At 49.3% G+C, this 19158-nt stretch overlaps 1 protein-coding gene across 1 annotated transcript; it reads left to right on the top strand.

The window, feature by feature from the left end:
* Positions 1–2829: 2829 nt before the first annotated feature.
* Syp (synaptophysin) lies at positions 2830–18005 on the top strand. The gene is made up of 7 exons (XM_006995062.4): positions 2830–2924; positions 4033–4098; positions 4949–5073; positions 8183–8378; positions 9077–9268; positions 13419–13749; positions 16567–18005. The coding sequence occupies exons 1-6, from the start codon at positions 2889–2891 to the stop codon at positions 13743–13745; spliced, it is 942 nt and encodes a 313-aa protein (XP_006995124.1). The 5' UTR covers positions 2830–2888; the 3' UTR covers positions 13746–13749; positions 16567–18005.
* The last annotated feature ends 1153 nt before the right edge of the window (positions 18006–19158 follow it).

The following is a 19158-nucleotide window of genomic DNA, read 5'->3' as shown; positions in this document are numbered from 1 at the left end:
GAAGAGTTTGGACAGGGCAAAGGCCTGGAGGTTAGAGTTGGTAGCTTAAGCAGAAATGTCCTCTCACAGCATCAAGAAGAAAAGTCTAAATCCATTGGTAGAAATTTTAGGGGACAGCAAACAGTGGTGCTTCCGGCTCCAGGGAACCCATTCCGAGCCCCCCCCCCCCCCGTGATCTCCCGGAAACACCTGAGAGTGACTCTCTTCCCACACAGATGCCTGAGCTCCTCTTTCTGCTTCTCGCTCTGCCTTGGGGACCTCATTCATTCAGGGAAAGCTTATCAGGCACTTGGCGTGGGCCAGGTACCTTGCTGGTTTCCCTCGGTTTGGCAAACTAAGGTGGCTTAGACACATGACACGTTTATCTAAAGTGGGAGTCAGCGCCACTGCAAAGGAATTGACCACCGTTTAATCATCCTTCCTCACTCCTGAAGCAAGGGGTTCTTAGCTGTATCTTTTGTGTCAACCAAGCCAGGGAATTTGGGGGGAGCCACAATCGAAAACCGGGACTTCTGAGCACACGATTAATTACACTGGGCCTTGAAACAAAGGTTTGAAGAAGTTGGGCTGGTGTGTGATGAAAGCGCAAGTTAGGGGAAAGCGTGGAGAATGGAAACAGACTACTGAGAACTAAGGCTGGAGGCCAGATCACGCAGTCTTGAAGGCCAGGTCCTGAGATGTCTGCTCTTTCTATCTAAAAGCATGGGGAACCACAGGAAAGCTTGAGTAAGGTGGTGACATAGTTAACTACGCATTCTAAACAGATGCTCTGGTGGTGTGCTGAAAACAGACCAGAGGGGAAGAGAATGGAGATGCTAAAATTGTCAGAAATGATGGTTACCTTAGCCAGGGAAGGTAACAGGGGAGATGGTGGGAAGTCAGTGGATTCCAGAATAGTAAGGAAAATAAAATGATCCATGCCATGATCCCTGTACTAAGTACATTAGAGTTGATTGTCTTTTTTAATCAGTATGACAACCCTACATATAACATTTTAAAACATTTTACATGTCTAAGGTCAAACAGCAGTAAATATTAGAAATGAGATTCAAGCAACTGAGTGCCCAAATCCAAACAACTAGGAAGTATCTATTACATACTTGTGTTTTTTAAAATAAATATAGGGGCCAGGTACGGTGGTGCATGCCTTTAATACCAGCACTTGGGAGGCAGAGGCAGGCAGATCTCTGTGAGTTCAAGGCCAGCCTGGTCTACATAGTGAGTTCCAGCCAGGGCTACACAGAGAGACCTTGTTTCAAAAAAGTAAAATAAAATAAAGTAAATATGGGGGCTAAGGAGATAGCTCAGCAGTTAAAAATGATTACCACCAAGACCTGAAGACCTGAGTTGGATCCCCAGGACCCAAGGTAAAAAGAATTGACTCCCACAAGCTGTCTTCTGTCCTCCCCCTGTGCATCCACGCACACACACAGTAAATAATTAAATGTAAAAAAAAAATAGGTATAAAAGCCAGAGCAAGCCTAGCTGTGGTGGCTCACGCCTTTAATCCCAGCACTTGTGAGGCACAGGCAGGAGGATCTCTGAGTTCAAGGCCATCCTGGTCTACAGATCAACAGCCAGGACTGTTACACAGAGAAACCTTGTCTGGAAAAAAACAAAACAAACAAACAAACAAAAAAGCCAGAGATAGCATGATGGTACTTACCTATAATTCCAGCATCTGGGAAGTAGAGGAAAGAGGATAAGGAATTTAAGGTCACCCTCAGCTGCACATGAAATTCAAGGCCAACCTGGGCTATATGAAATTCTAATAAATAAATAAATAAATAAATAAATAAATAAATAAATAAATGGCATCCATTCAAATGTTTCGAAACCCAAGCATACCGAGGGTTATAAAATGATGTTCTTTTTCCGCTGCTGACAGTGTTATCCATTATCTTTTATTATCCGTGTAAGATGATGCACTCATGGGTTAGCACTTAGAATCTTAGTGCTTTTTATATGCATTTCTTAATGTGGGGTTGACCATCTTAACCTCAACTATATTTTATCCCTTGGATTTTGTAACATGGCAATCATCACTGACCTTGATGGGTCTCGGTTTAGTATCATGAAAGAGGGCAGTCCATTAAGAGATGGAGGACCCACACAGTGAAAAGAGAGAGCCTACTCTGGCAAGCTGACCTTTGATCTCCACACCTGCATTATAGTGTCCCCCCCTTCCTTCCCTCCCTACATCCCTCTCTCCGTACTAAGTAAATGTAGTTATAAAAAGAAAGAGGGTTAACACACAATAAATAAATGTATTAAAAGAGAAGGCCAAGGGAAAAACAGAAGGTGAAGTACAGAGTTAAAGTAGGCAATAATTTACCAAGAAGAAGAGCGAAATTGAGGTGGTTAGAGTTTGGGGATGTGCTTAAAAAGGCAGATTTCGCAAAAGGAATCCTCTAGACCTTGAACTGTCTTTTAAACTGTGGAGACGTTTAAACTGCAAAGGCTCTGAACACTGCCGATTACTAACTGTGTGACCTTGTGCAAGTCACTTAATCTCTCTGGAGACTCATTTTCCTCATCTGTAAAAACAGAACTAACAGTCACTGCTACACAGGGATTAAATGAGTGAACACACGTAACAAACACAGCGCTCGGCTTGGCCAAATATCGTAGAACTGAGCGGTCCTCCTGCCCCTAGACCGCTACCAGTGTTTTCTGAAAGATTTACCGACTCCAGCCTCCAGGATGGAATGGCCGCAGGCAAGCTGGGGGAAGGGAGTGCCGTGGTGCGCAGGCGCTTGCGCGAAAGAGAGACAGGGTGTGAGGGGCGGGGCTGCCGCCGACTGGGCTGTTCCGACGAGCGCGCGCCGCCCCCGCCGCGCCCCGCGCCCGCCCTTGCTAGCAGGCACCTTCCGCCCCCTGCATTGCTGATGCTGCTGCTGGCAGACATGGACGTGGTGAATCAGGTACGCGCTCCAGCACCGTGGACAGAGCCCGGCGCTTGCTGGAACCCCGATAGCTTTGGCCCTCCAACCCGGAGAGGTGGTGGCCAGGGTAGCCGAGATAGGGTCACCGGGGCTGGGGCCTGGGGGGGTCTGCAGCAGGCTAGGGGAGGGAGGAAGGTGGAGAAAAAGGAGTGCGCTCTTTGCCGCATCGAGGACTGTCCTCACTGCCGCAGAGGGGGCCTCCAGAGCCCCATAAGAATTGTCGGCGGGGGGAGAGAGGGGATCTCGGGGGGTAGGAAGAGGGCAAAGGGGTAGGGGAGGGGAGAGTGAAAAGAAGACTTGGGGGGGGCTGCAGATGAGCTAGGAAATAGAGCGACAGAAGGTGTGGGGGCGGGGTGGGGGAGGGCTGGCACCCGCCCCTCCCAGAGATTTCACCCCGGTAGATGACCACCTTTTCCCCACTTCCCGGGGCAGATCTAGGGAGACGATCCGATTTTCCCTCTCCAAAGCCCCCAGCCTCCTCATTCCCAGCTCATATCCAGTGAATCCATGCCCCAGCTCTCTCCCACCTTAATCATTCCAGACCATCTCCGCCATCTCCCTCTTCTTCGTCACCTCAGAATCGGCTTCCTCCCTAAGCAGTAGCGACCCCTCCCCACCCGCATCTGCTCAGACACAACCACCATCATCGGATTCACCTTTACCGCTGCCGACCTCTCCTCTATGCTGTTGGGACTCACCTTCAGCATTCAGTGCCCCCTCCCCCACTTAGCGAACCCCGTCTTCTTCTACTCAACCTTTTTCCCTATCTGAGTCACCTTTAAGCAGTTCAGACCTTCCTTTCCTAACTAGTCTGGACCCCCATCTATTTTCTACACCCAAGCTCCTCTGCCATGTGACTCATCACCTCACACTTCACCACTCCTGAATCCTGGGGGGTTTCTCTGAGACCCTGGTGTTTACTCTTTCCCCAAAGCATCGTTTTCTGCTCCTCACTCCCTCTCTATATGTCACCCACTCTCAGGGGTCACATGCCATATCCCCAGGGATCGTTGCCTGGCAGCCTGGCCCCCTCGCCTCCATCTCTATTCCCCATAACCCTTCCCCTTGCCCACTTTTTTCTCCTCAGCTGGTGGCTGGGGGTCAGTTCCGGGTGGTCAAGGAGCCCCTTGGCTTCGTGAAGGTGCTGCAGTGGGTGAGTGTGGTCTGGGTTGTGGGGTGAGGGAAGTGCAAGGAGACAGGGTGGTGATGGGGTCCAGAAGATTAGGGGTGTAGAAGAGTCAGGGAGCCAGAAAAGAACTGGAGTGAAGGAGATGAGGGAATTGGGTTCCAGAGTAAGGTCCCAGGGGTTTAGGGACAGGGGACAGATCAGCTATGACGTCACATAATGCCGAGGGTACCCCTGTTGTGGAGTGACAGATTATGACGTCCTATCTCCTCTCTTGAACTAAAGGAGGGAGGGATGGGAGGTGGAGCCTGAGGCCGCCTGCTGAGAAAGAGAAAGATGCAAAACCAGAAAAATCCAGAGACAGTGAAGGAGACAGAGAGTGAGAGGCAGGGATGGATGGTACAGACAGTGATGGAGATGCTGAGAAAAAAACGAGATGAGAGCCAGAGAACTGGGTATGAAGCAGGAAAACGTGGTGGAGAGAGAGAGAGAGAGAGAGAGAGAGAGAGAGAGAGAGAGAGAGAGAGAGAGAGAGAGAGGCAAAAGACAGAGATACGACGAGTGACAGAAGAGGAGAAAATGGAGGGGAGAGGAGAAAAAGAAGGGGGGCTGAGAGAGAGGGAGGGGGGGGAGAAAGGGAAGGGGAGGAGAAGCCAGAGCACCTAGAGGTAAAAACAGAGACACAGGGAGAGAGAAACAGCCACACCCCTGTAATCAGCTTGTGCTAGGACCCGGTGAGCCCTGATTAGGGGGGTGGGGGTGGGGACCTCTCCATCTGCTGCTGTCTCTGCTGCCCCCCTCAATCTGTCCAGAGGAGGGCACTCCCTCCCGCATGCATCCAGGCTCACTGCAGCCATCCACTTCCCTGCTCCCCAAGGTCTTCGCCATCTTCGCCTTTGCCACATGTGGCAGCTACAGCGGAGAGCTTCGGCTGAGCGTGGAGTGTGCCAACAAGACGCAGAGTGCCCTCAACATCGAAGTTGAATTTGAGTACCCCTTCAGGTGTGCTCCCGCCCTGGTATCCTGAGACGTGGGAGAGGCAGGGGCAGGGTGAGGGTGGGTCTGGGCAATCCTTCCCCGTGACCTTCACACAGCTCACACCTTTGAGGCCACAGCCACTGGGATCCCTGGCCATGCACTGAACACCTGCTGCGTAACTGGCACTGATCTAGATCTCTGTGGCGATGCGGTGCGCAAGAGAAGACACAGGGTGTCACCCTCTCTAGCTATATTCTGGCCAAAGGAAGGAATTGAAGACAGGAAATAAATGAGATTCATAAGCAAATGACGGAGATGGGGCTGTAGTGCAGTGGTAGACAGCAGGCCCTGGGCTACAGAGAGACAGAGACAGAGACACAGAGAGCTACATGGCTGTACACACACATACGGACACGTTCATGCAGCCAAGGTTCAATTAATGTTAGTTGCTGGGTATGGTGGCAAATGCCTGTAATCCCAGCACTTGGGAAGCTATGCAAGAAAGACTGTGGTAAGTTCCAGGCCACCCTCAGATACAAAGTCAGATCGTGTCTCAAAATAAGGGGTATGCAATGGCTCAGCAGATAAAGGCACTTGTCACTAAGCCTGACAACTTGAGTTTGATCTCCAAGTCACATGAGGTAGAAAGAAAGACCAGACTCGCTGCAAATTGTTCTCTGACCTCCACACATGAGCTGCACGCACACACACACACACACACACACACACACACACACACACACACACACGCATCTGCCTACATACACAAAGGCATGCATACACTAAAGGCAATTTTAAAAAGACGTATTTTAAAATAATGTTAGTTAACGTTATTTACGTCTCAAAGTGCTGGGGTTTAACAGTGACTGAAGCAGACCAAGTTCCTGGTCCTTGTGACTCTCCATTAGAATAAACAAAAGAAGATAACTGCACATGCAGAGAACTACTAGAAGCATATCCTCATGTGGGGGCTTTGCTAGACAAGAATGGGGATGCTAATGGGTCATGGGACCAAATTAGAAGTTCCTGATATTTACCGAGTCCCAAACATGTAACAGGCGCTGTACTGGGTGCTAGGTGTACATGAGAAAGGACAAGCTGAATGAACTGCTGCATCTTAAGGATGGGGAGACAGACGCCCAGTTTCACTTGACTTTCCTTGACTACTGAATTAAATCATATAACAGTTTGAGGGTCAACGTCCTCATTTGTAAACAGAGATAATATTGGTGCTCCACAAGGTGATGGGGCATCTTTCTCTAAGTCGATACTTGTAAAGCACTCAGTGCAGTGTCTGGGACCAAGAAGTGCTCAGCATATGCTTATAAAGTATAAGAAATCAGATTTAGGAACTTGGGGAAGAGTTGGAAGCTGGGAGCTGGAGAGCACTAAGGGCAAATGGAGGCCCAAGAGATCACACAGTTGGGAGAGGGAAGACAGCTCAGGCCCTGAGCAGGGATAGAAACAGAAGATGGTAGGGGAGCATGGCCTGAGAGAGCGCAGCCAGGGGTATCCAGCTTCACATAAGCCAGGGAGAAAAGAGCTGGGGGGGGGGGCTAAGGGTGTAGCTCAGTGGCAAAGCACTCTGTCTAGCATGCCCTGGTCCATCCCCAGTACCTCGGAGGAGGAGACACACAGAGAGAGACACACACATGATGTTGGGGGTGAAGGGTAGTTAGCAGCATAAGAGCCAGCCTTTGGGGAATTCCCTAAAGGCCGCAGAAGCCTTCCATGACCCCCCTCCAGCCCCAGCACCTTCCATGCTCGGGACCCCTGCTATACAAGGACACCAGTTCTATTTCCTCAGGCTCAGGATCTGATCTCCAAGCTGAGACCGGAGCTGCAGGCCCCTAGTCCAGTTCTATGAGGCTGTCCCCCATGAGGCTGTCCCCCACCACAGCACAGGCAAGGCCTTTGTCTCAGAACACCTTCCCAGGCTGCCCTTCGCACGTCCTGTCCCAAGGTCCCTTGGACCCTTCTGTCTTTGCCTATTTCATAGCTGGTTGGCTGCTCTGCCACACATACTTTCTTTTTTAAATCTCAGGGACCTAAAAAGAATTTCTAAACAGAGAAAGGAGTCAACATGATTTAGGAGGAGACAGAAGTCATACAGGGGCTCTGTCCTTCCTCCACTAGCCGCATGACTTTATACAAGCAAATTCACCCCCTAAGCCTGTTCCCATCTCTGGGTGTTTCACCCTAAAAACACTGCTTGAGGACCTAATAGGTGCCAGCACTGTTCCAGACCCTTGGGATCTGTCAGTGCATGAAAAAGAGGAGCAAGCCTGCTCCCTCATAGTTACAGGGGGGAAATCAAGGTGAAAAAGCAAAGCCTAGCCCTGGGGAGACAGCTCCATCAGGAAAGTGCTTGCCTTACAGGCTTGAGGACTTGAACTTGAGTCCCAGAGCCCACATTAAACAAAGCCCAGCACGGTGGTTCATGCTGGAATCCCTGGCACTCCGTGGCCAGCCAGCTTAGGGTAACTGGCAAGTTCCAAGCCACAGAGAGAGCCTGTTTCAAAAAGAGGGGGGATGGCACCTGAGGAACAACCCATGAGGTTCAAATTTGGCCATCACAAGTCTGTGCAACTGCATACACACCAACAAATGTGCACCTGCACATACATGCACGTGTACACACACACACACACACACTCCTATGTTCAATCAACAGCACCAAAAAAAAATGAAGTTTTTAAGGTGAGGTGCAGGAAGTCTTTAATGAGAAGGTGATTCTTAAGCCAAGTTTGAAGGAGCTGGAAGAATAAGACATCTTAAGGAAGAGCATTCCTACATTTGATCTTAGCCAAACAATCTGAGAAACAGAAAGGTGAGAGCATTCCTGCTGAAGAGAACAGCCAGCGCAAAGATCCTAGAGCAGAAAGGTATGATATGACACCTGGCACGTTCTGGGATGAACTGAGAAGCAAAAGTCCCTGGGTCGCAGTGAGGGGAGGATACCACGTATCTCACCAGGCTGCTTTCAGCATCCAGTGGGATATTGCAAGTGCTCAGTGCACGGTTCTTTCCTCCCCTTCCTGGGACCTCAAAACAGTCTGGGAGAGCCGTGGCTGGGAAGGTGAGAAAGGGATTCTTAAGAGTGTGGGCCACACCTGCACACCTCTCTCCACAGGCTGCACCAAGTGTACTTTGATGCACCCACCTGCCAAGGGGGCAACACCAAGGTCTTCCTAATTGGGGACTACTCGTCATCCGCTGAATTCTTCGTCACTGTGGCTGTGTTTGCCTTCCTCTACTCCATGGGGGCCCTGGCCACCTACATCTTCCTGCAGAACAAGTATCGCGAGAACAACAAAGGCCCCATGATGGTGAGTCCCCACCGCTGATTGCATGCTTTGGCCAGGGACATGAGGCTGCAGGGACGAAGCTCATTTGGCTCACGGGCCAAACCAACTTCAAGACAGGCCCAGACCCAAGCAACCCGACACTGCTGGGTCTGCCGCCGCTGCCTCCTTAACTCTACACTGGGCAGCTGGCTTGTGAAGTCACAGAGTCACAGGGACATACTCGCAGCCCACACAGAATGCCAGACCAGCCCACAACCTGACCCTGTTATCTCGCACACAACCACACAGACTAGATCAAAGGAAGGAGTACTGAGATTCACCGTGACAGTCGAGCATGTCACCCTGCCACACAGACACTGATTCCTACACAGAGATATTCTCACACCCTCATCCCAGACATAAAATAAAAATAAAAGTGGTAAGACACACTTTCTCACCGATTCAGAAGCATCCCACAGAGTTAGTTCCTCCCTCAACATCCGCACCCACATGTCACCAGGCACACTCCCACATCCTCTGTATCATACACACTCACGGGAGTGCAAGCTGAGAGGGCTATCTCCAAGTGAATATACTGAGAGCTTCAGCGCTGCAAAGGCCGAAGAGAGGCAGGCCCCTTCTAGAGGACCCCTCCCACAAACGCTTGTGAGCTGGAAGGGGCGGGGGGCTCCACATGAAGCAGTCCATTCGTAGTGACATCTTCCTCATCCCCTGCCTAGGACTTCCTGGCCACGGCAGTGTTCGCCTTCATGTGGCTCGTTAGCTCATCTGCTTGGGCCAAAGGCCTGTCCGATGTGAAGATGGCCACCGACCCAGAGAACGTTATCAAAGAGATGGCTATGTGCCATCAGAAAGGGAACACATGCAAGGAAGTGAGGGACCCTGTGACTTCGGGACTCAACACCTCAGTGGTAAGCCCTGGGAAGCTGGCTGGGCTGGAAGAGAAAAGCTAAGAGACATAGTCTGGCGGGAGAGGTGGGAGAGATGGAGAATGAGAGGAGAGTAAGTATCCATGGGGTTCCCAGGAGGAGGCATGCCAACAAAAGAAGGCTGAACAATTATAACCACTAGGATACCACACAGTGTCTGTCCCCAATAGCGGGGAGCGTGCGGCCTTTCAGATTAGGCTGGGACCCAGCCCAATCTCCTGAAACTCAGTATCCTCCTAGGGCCTGTTTCCTTAAGCACAAAAGAAAAGACTATCTAGAAATGTTTCCCTACTTGGACGCCCCCTACTGGCTAGAATCAGTCTGAACATAGATCCTGCCACTTGCAAGCACTGTGACCTATAACTAGGGACAAGCCTCTCAGGGATCATTTTGAGCGTGTAATTCAAGACTAATGATAGGTCCGGCTCCAAAGTTGAGTACTCACTGAATTCACAACACACAAAGTGCTTAGGAAAGAACCTAGCACAAGATCACATTCTGTATCACTGTTGTAGGTGCTAAGATTTGAACTCTTCTTTCCCGCCACTTACTGACTGGGTTATCTTGGGTAATTCAGCCTCTCTGGACTTGACTTTAAAATGGACATATCAGGGCTGGAGAAACAGCTTACGGGTTAAGAGCACGGGCTGCTCTTCCCAGAGGACCCACACTCAATTCCCAGCACCCACATGGCAGCTCACATCTCTCTGTGACTGCAGTTCCAGGGGACCTGACACCCTCACACAAACATGCATGCATCCAAAACACCAATGCACATAAAATAGAAATAATTAATTAAAATAAATAAGTAAAATAAAATGGACATATCAAGAGATGGATCAGTGGTTAAGAGCACTTGGTACTCAGTTGGGCAGTGGTGGCGCACGTCTTTAATCCCAGCACTCAGAAGGCAGAAGCAGGCAGATCTCTGAGTTCGAAGCCAGCCCAGACTACAGAGTGAGTTTGAGGGCAGCCAGGGCCACACAGGGAAACTTTGTCTCAGGGGAGAGGGGTGGGAGGGAGTGGAAATCACTTGCTACTCCTGCAAAGGACCCATATTCAGTTCCTAGCACCCACTCATTGACTCTGAACCCTCCATAATTCTAATTCCAAGGAACTTGTGACCTCTTCTGATCGTCTCAAGGACCAGGCATGCAGGTGCCACACATACACACGTGTGGGCAAAATGCTTACATACCTAAATGAAATATAAAAACTTTTTAAAAGGTAAAATAAAATGGAGATATCAGCCCAAGTGTGGTGGCACGTGCCTGTAATTCTAGCACTTGAGAGGCTGGGGCAGGAGGATTGCTAAGAGTTTGAGACTCTGGGCTCTATAGTGAGTTCCAGGACAGCCTAGGCTACAGAGTGAGATCTTGTCTCAAAAAAGAAAAATAAACTGAAAACACTACAAATAAATAAACTGGGGCTGTCAACTGGGTGTGGTGGTGCATGTCTGTAGTCTCGGCTACTAGGCAAGCAGAGGCACCAGATCGATCACTTGAGCCCAGGAGTTCTGGGTCAGCCTGGGCAACATTTCAAGACACACACACACACACACACACACACACACACACACACACACACACCACAAAAGAATAAAATGAAATGTAGGTTTTACTTCCTGTTCAAACATAGAACTTGAAGTGAACTAATAACACATAAGGTACTCAGGAGAGGGAGTACCTTATGTGTTATTAGTAAATAGCATATAGCATTTTGTTTTTTAAATAGTTTATATATTTTTTTTAATTTTTAAATTGTTTTTCTTTAAGAGCATATACTTAGCTAGGCATGGTAGCATATACCTTTAATCCTAGCATTTGGGAGCAGAGGCAAGTGGATCTCTGTGAGTTCGAGGCCAGCCTGGGCTACATAATGAGTTCCAGGTCAGCCAGGGCTACACAGAGAAACCTTGTCTCAAAAAAACAAAAACATAGAAACAAACAAAAAGGATATATTTAGAGTCAGGGATGTTAATACATGCCTGTAAACCTAGCACTTAAAACACTAATTTTTAAAAAATATTTATTTGTTATGTGTATGAGTATTTACTTACACATGTGTATATGCACCACTTATATTCTTGGTGCCTATGGAAGTTAAGAAGAGGGTGTCAAGAAACAGACATAAGGGGTTGGGGATTTAGCTCAGTGGTACAGCGCTTGCCTATCAAGCACAAGGCCCTGGGTTCAGTCCTCAGCTCCGGAAAATTTAAAAAAAAATTAAATTAAGGAAAAAAAAAAAACAGACATAAGGGCTATAGAGATGGCTCAGAGGTTAAGAGCATTAACTGCTCTTCCAGAAGTCCTGGGTTCAATTACCAGTAACCACATGATGGCTCACAACCATCTGTAATGAGATCTGGCGCCCTCTTCTGGTGTGCAGACATACTTGCAGACAGAACACTATATACATAATAAATAAATAAATCTTTAAAAGAGAGAGAGAGAGAGAACCAGACATAATGGTGCACACCTTTAGTCCCAGCACTCAGAAGACAGAGGCAGAGCCAGGTGGATCTCTGTGAGTTCAAGGCCACTTGGTAAGTGAGCTCCAGGACAACAAGAGTTACATAGTGAGACCCTGTCTCAAAAAAGCTTTAAAAAGAATAGGATGCCAGATACCCTGAACCTGGAGTTACAAGTGTTTGTGAGCCACCATGAGAGTGCTGGAAATCGAACTGAGCCTAGATCCTCTTAACCCTGAGCCAATTCTCCATCCCCGGGGCTAATTTAAAGCCAGACTGGCCTACATAGTGAGCTCCAAGCCATCCTGGGATAAATGACAAACTCCTGTCTCAAAAACAAATAAAAATCAAACAGGGGCTAGACCTCCACAGGCACACCATGTCTCTGGCACTCTTGAGCGCGCGCGCACACACACACACACACACACACACACACACACTATAAATAAATGAATTTAATAAAAAAAAATAAAGCCAAGAATATCTGTTTTAAAAAGTCAAAGAAAACAGGGGGTGGACAGATGGCTCAGTGGTTAAGGAAGGGCACTTACTGCTTTTCCTGAGGATGGGCGTTCAATTCCTAGAACTCTTTCATCCCATCACTTGGAAGGCAGAGGCCAGCTTGGCCTACATGGTGAGTTCCAGGGCTGCCAGGCTACACAGTAAAACCCTGTCTCAATAACCACAAGAAGCACTTGGAAGGCAGAGGCAGGTGGATCTCTGAGTTTGAGGCCAGACTGGTCTACATAACAAGTTCCAAGACAGCCAGGGCTACATAGAGAGACCCTGTCTCAAAAAAACAAAACAAAAAAAAATTATATATATATATATATATATATATATATATATATATATATATATATATATATCATGTACATTTGTTTTATACATATGCATCTGTGCTAATTTGTGTATATATATATGTGTACATATGCATCAATTAGTGATGTCCATTTCTTTAAAATGTATACTTCTATTTTATCAATTTAAATTTATTATATTTCGGCCGGGCGTTGGTGGCACACGCCTTTAATCCCAGCACTCGGGAGGCAGAGCCAGGCGGATCTCTGTGAGTTCGAGGCCAGCCTGGGCTACCAAGTGAGCTCCAGGAAAGGCGCAAAGCTACACAGAGAAACCCTGTCTCGAAAAACCAAAAAAAAAAAAAAAATTTTATTATATTTCATACATGTATAAACATGTATACTTAATAAGTGTGTACTTAAATACAATTTTTAAATTATGTTTTCTTTCTTTTGAGACAGGCCTGATCTGTCTACATGGTCCTGGTTGTTCTGGAACTCACTCTGTAGACAGAGTGGCCTCAAACTCACAGATATTCACCTGCCCTAAAAATTAGTTGTTTGAGGCTGACTTTCATGTAGCCCAGGCTGGCCTCAAACTATGGAGCTAAAGCTAGCCTTGAATGGATCGTCCTGCCTCCAGCTCCCTAGGATTACAGGTGTGGGCCACCAGGCTCAATAAATATTTGTATGCTGAATCCTAACAAACACCCCAGTCCCAGACTTTTCTGTACATCGATAGTCACAGAGATCCACGAATTTATACCCTAAAAATGCCCGTTCTTGTTGGCTCAGCCTCAAAGTCCCCGGGGCTGCCAAGGCAATGGGTGAGAGACAACAGCTTGGTCTTGTCTTCCGGCAGGTGTTTGGCTTCCTGAACCTGGTGCTCTGGGTTGGCAACCTCTGGTTCGTGTTCAAAGAGACAGGCTGGGCCGCCCCGTTCATGCGCGCACCTCCAGGCGCCCCGGAAAAGCAACCAGCACCTGGGGATGCCTACGGCGATGCGGGCTACGGGCAGGGCCCCGGAGGATATGGGCCCCAGGACTCCTACGGGCCTCAGGGTGGCTACCAACCCGACTACGGGCAGCCAGCGGGTGGCGGTGGCGGCGGCTACGGGCCTCAGGGCGACTATGGGCAACAAGGCTATGGCCCGCAGGGAGCGCCCACCTCCTTCTCCAATCAGATGTAATCTGGTGAGTGACGGATGGGAGGATGCGGTAGGGAGGTACAAGAAATGAAGTTTGAAGGAACCAATAGACAGACAGAGCTACAAAAAAATTGAACGCAGAAAAACTAGCCAATGAGTGGCGAACAGGAGAAGGAAGGGGAAGGAGTAGTGCTCAGAGTAACCAATGAATGGAGTGCAGGAGCACTTGCGCAATGGAGAATCACCAAAGTAATGTAGTTTCCAGGTAGGGAAGGGGAGGTGGGTCTTCGGAATGATTGATAAACCAGTAGGAGAGAAAGCCAGTAGAGGGGTCGGGGCACGGTAAGCACGGTGGGCTTTGAGGGTCACCAGCGCAGGAGCAGGATGTAGATCTGCTGCAACCTCTCCTTAACTCTTGTAGCGAAAGAGATGGTGTGCAATTTCAAATGAGGAAAAGGGGAGGGCCAGGGGCATTGGAAACACGCGTGTGCCTTCTTGTTGGGCCGTAAAAGAAATGAATGCCTGGCGTGATGGAGCACATATATGATTCCAGCACTTGAGAGGCTGCGGCACAGGGATTGCGCGTCCTGCTTGGTCTATATAGCCAAATGCTGTCTCAGAGAGTGGAAGGTGGCGTAGATTTGGTAGGGGGTGAGCCGGGAGGGAGAGTCTTCCAAAGCAGCCCACATTTAATTAATCAAAAAGTCTTTGGCCATGTGTGGTGGTCCCAGTGCCTTTAATCCCAGCACTGGAGAGGCAGAGACAAGCCGGGCTCAGTAAGTTCAAGACCAGCCTGGTTTACAAAGCAACTTCCAGGTCACTCAGAGCCACACAGTGAGACCCGAACTCAAAAAAAAAAAGAAGGAAAGAAAGGTCTTTTTCTGTTGGTTCCTAGTTTTCAAAATATCTCCAGCCTTTACATTTTTCAAAATCATCTGAGAGAGAGAGAGAGAAGGAGGGAGGGAGGGAAGAAGGAAGGAAGGAAGTCAGTCTTGTCCTGTTGGTTCCTAGTTTTCAAAATATCTCCAGCCTTTCCATTTTTCAAAATCATCCTCCCTGTTCACAAGTGCCTAGTCTATCCCATTTACAACCTGTTCTGCCCCAGCATCCACGAGGATTCTGCTAGGCCACTGGTCTCCTCCATTCAGAAATCGCTGCCCTGTAGTCCGAAGTCAGTTGTAGCACCTCACTTAAAGGCAAACTCGTTCAGAGTGGTCACAAGGCCCACATATGCAGCGCTATCCCCTCTTCCCCCAAGACACGTGGCCTGGCCTGCTGGCACTGAGCACCTGCTCTTATCACTCTGCTCCAGTCAGTCTGGCCCGTACCAGGTCCAGTTCTACTTCAGGGCTTTTCCACTTGCCTCCCCACCAGAGTTTTACACATACACATCTTTCCCTAGCCATTGCTTTGGCCTCTCACTCAGTGAGGCCTGTTTGTTTGTTTGTTTGTTTGTTTGGGGAGTCGTTTTGTTTTGCAAGTACTAAGAATTGAGCTCAGGCCTCCCTCATGCTAAGCAAGTGCTCTACCACTGAACTACATAACCAGCCTCTTTTTACTTTTTATTTTGAGACGGAGTTTTACTAAGTTGCCCAGGTTTATTTGGAACTGGCTCTGTAGCCCAGGCTGGCTTTGAATTTGCAATCCTCTCACCTCCCATGTGACTGGGGTCACAGGCCTACACCGTCACAGCTGGTGCTGCGTTGTTGATGTTATTTTTGAGGCAAGATCTCCTGTAGCCCGCACTGGCCTGGAGTTCATTGTGTTAGCTCAAGATGACCTTGAATTCCTGATTGGGCCTCCACCTCCCTGTCTTGCTTTTTGTTTGAGCTAGGGTCCCACTAATGTAGTCCAGGCTAGCCTCCAACTTGTTTTCCTCATGCCTCTGCCTCCTAAATTGTGGGGTCATAGGCATATACTAGCAGCTCCACAGCAGTGATTATTTGTCTAAAACAAATCCCCCTTATTATCTCTCTCTCATCCCACCCTGTGTTTTCCCTTATCACAAATTTTAATTACTAACTTACAGTTTATGACTGTACTCCACTAGATTGGAGGTGCAACCAAGACTTATTCATGCTATACACACATCACTTAGAGCACTTTTTAAAAAGATTTTATTTGTATTTAATTATGTACATGTGTGTGAGTATATGCGTGTGAGTTCAAGTGCCCATGGAGACCAGGAGAAGGGTCAGATTCCTTGGAGCTGAATTACTGATGGTTGTGACCACCCAGAGTGGGTGCTGGGAGTCAAATGTGGATCCTCCGGAAGAGCAGCAGGCACTCTTCACTTCTGAGCCGTCTCGACAGCCTCACTTAGAGAATTTTTTGGTTTGGGGTGACAGGGTCTCTATATAGCATTGGCTATCCTGGGAGTTGCTTTGAAGACCAGGCTGGCCTTGAACTCACAGAGATCCACCTGCCTCTGCCTCCTGAGTGCTGAGAGTAAAGGTGTGCACTGCTATGCCTGGCCTATTATCATCTTATATTAGATAATAACTAATATGTCATGTTCATCCTGTGAAGCCTGTCTCCCCTGATATAATGTAAGCCCCATAAAGAGAGGGCTACTTGCCTTGATGTCCAACTGTGACTAGAACGGTACTGGTTAGTGGGCTTTCTTGTCTAGGAGAGGGGACCTTAATTGTTCCTTTGGTACCCAGTTTGAGCAAGGTTGGTAATATCTCCCTAGTGAGAGTAGCTAGGATGAGGCTGACTCCAGAGCTGTTAGAGCAGAGAACATGCCAGGCAGAAGAAAAAGTGTAGTGGCCCCGTCCCTCCCTGGGGATATCCCCCTCATCTGGGAGGGTACCACCCTCATCTGCACCCCTTCTCTGTTCTGTGTCTTTTGTCTCTACAGGTCAGTGAAGCCCACGAAGACCCCATGGGTGGGCAAGAGCTCAAGAGAAGGCCTGCCCCCCTTCCCATCCCACACCCTAGGTCTCCACCCCTCAACCCGGGAGACCCTAACTGTCTTTGCTGTTTATATATATATTATATTATATATAAATATCTATTTATCTGTCTGAACCCTACCCTCACCCACTTCTCCATGCACTAGGGGCCCAGTCCTGAATGGGCTCCTCCCTTACCCTGCCCTTGCATTCCTCAGCCCCTATCTGTTCCCTAGCCCTGTCCCTTGAGGTAAGGGGGCTCTAGAAAGAGGACAGGAAGGGGACCAGACCTTGGCTGCATGGAGAGGGTCAGTGTGGCTTTTCCTTTCCTTCTCTCCCTCTGCTCCTCCTAACTCTGGCCTTGGTTCCTCCAGCACCGCCTGAACAGAAGCTAGAATGGAGTCCAACCCCAAGAGTAGGACAGTGGTTTGGGTGGGGATATGGGAGAAACAGGTGGAGCGGGGAGGAAGTCTGGATAGCGAAGACTAGTCAGCAGAGAGTTGACTTCCAGACATGCTGGACGTGGAACCTAAAAGGGTAGTGATGTCCTACAGGATTCTGGACCGGGCTGGAAGGGACCGAGGCAGTGATTCTGAGAGGGGCGTGGCTGTAACACACGGTGGGCTCTGAGTGGGCCCGCCTGGGTTGGAACCAGCATCTCTGGAAGGGTTGTGTCTTGAAACATGCAGGAGTCGGTGTTTGATTCCAAAGAGCTTGAGAAGGGATAGAAATGGGGTTCAGGAATGATCTAAGCTTGAGATGAGGTCCTGGTCAGGATTCCCGACAGGCATATGAAGAGTATGAGGAGTGTGTGATGGTTTCAGAAGGGGAAGCCCTTCCTGTAATGGGGCAGTAAAGAAAATACGTTTCAAATGAGTGGGGTTTGAGCAGTGGGTGTGGGCGGCCGTAGTTAGGAGCTGTGAGAGCAGTTTTGTTAAAAGTAGGAGGGAGAATACTCCTGGCCCCCTGGGAACTGAGGTAACCTGGGAAGAGCCAAGTATTGTGGTTTGGAGGGTGAGGGGTGGGATCCAGAGAGAAATGTCCCTGGCTCACCCCCTCAAGAGACAGCTAGATTATCAGAGGACAGAGTCTACAGGTCTGCGGGGCTGACCCACCCTCTCCCCCCCCCTCTACCCTCTCCCTCCACCCTTCCATGTGTCCCGGAATACTTGGAGGCTGGGTCTGGAGCCCCCACCCTGTACCCTCTGCTGTGTCTGTGATGGTGGTAGTGCCTGTGATCGTGTGTATTGCCATTTTGTCTGACTGTGGCCCCTCCCTCTTCCCTCCAGACCCCCCTACTTTCCCTTCGGTATTGTTTGAAGACTCCCTCCCCGAGGAAGAACAAATACGAGAAATTCCCTTCTCCCAAATAAACTCCTCAACCACCTAGCCCACCCGGCTCTGATTTCTCAGTGTGTCTTTTTTTGAGGGGTGCGGACGAAGGGAGAGGAAACCAGAGGAAGCTCAGCCCCCAGGAGCATCCTGCTGACGCCTCACCTACAAAGTATTCCCGTCGAGGCTTTCCAGGGCGTGGTCCTGGTGCTGATCCCTTAGCCACCACCCTCCCTGGTCCCAATGAAGTCTTCTCAAATTCTCAAGGCTCTCTACCTAGGGAGACTCCACAAGACCTCGTCCTACCCAAGCCCTTAGGTCCTGTGGTAGCTGTCTCCTTCTGTCTCAGCCTAAGCAGGAGAACCAGAGACCTACCAGGTGGGGAGGCTGATGAACTGATGAACATACTCCTCCCCGGACCCCAGTTCCTCCCTGGACAAGGGTCAGGAAGTGACAGGGTTGTGTGTAATGGGGTTGGGGGGGGGGTGGAAGGGGGAGTTCCTGGGCGCCCAAGATGAAAGGCCTGTCTGACCAATTGCCGCCTCATGCCTAATTAAAGACTCCACTCGGGCGCCTGAGTTCTGAGTTGTGGCTGCCAATACTTGACCCCTTCCTAGCCCCAAGGCCCAGAGATGCCAAGAGCAGGAAAGAGAGACCCAGCTCTGGAAGTGCGCTCAGGGAAGGTGAGATCTACCTGGCTAGAGAAAAATAGGGAGCAGGAAGGAGAGCTGTAAGACCTACTTCTTTGGGCTGGGGTCGGTGAGCACAGTGGCTGGATGTGGATGCCTTGGAAAGACGTGGAACAGGCCTCGGAACCTGGCCAGTGACTTCAGTCTCTTCCACATAAATCTTAGGTCTGGTTCTGAAAATGGAATAGGTCTAGGACCGTCAGAGCACCAGAGCACCAACTAGGACTGGAGATGAGGTTGGAACCATTCTTGTAACATTCATCCTGAAAAAAGACTCTGGGAAGGGACCAAGAGGTGCCTTTGACCCTTGCCCCCCAAAGCTTTCAAGATAAATCGACCTTATTCGTCCAAGCAAGCACTCTAGTATACCATCATGTCTCCACGTCCAACCTTGCTCGCTTCCAGCTTTCAAACTCTAAAGGCCCTGTGGCACCGCAGGGACACTGGAGGTTCAGCCTCCTGACACCTTGCTCTGGCTCTAGCCCTGGGATGAACTCCCAACTCCAGGCTTTCCAGCAAGGCGCTCACTAACCTTTG

Source organism: Peromyscus maniculatus, chromosome X (assembly GCF_049852395.1).
Source record: "Peromyscus maniculatus bairdii isolate BWxNUB_F1_BW_parent chromosome X, HU_Pman_BW_mat_3.1, whole genome shotgun sequence".
Lineage (NCBI taxonomy): Eukaryota > Metazoa > Chordata > Mammalia > Rodentia > Cricetidae > Peromyscus > Peromyscus maniculatus.
The sequence above is the reverse complement of the archived record's forward strand: the minus strand, read 5'-3'. Positions and strand labels throughout refer to the sequence as shown.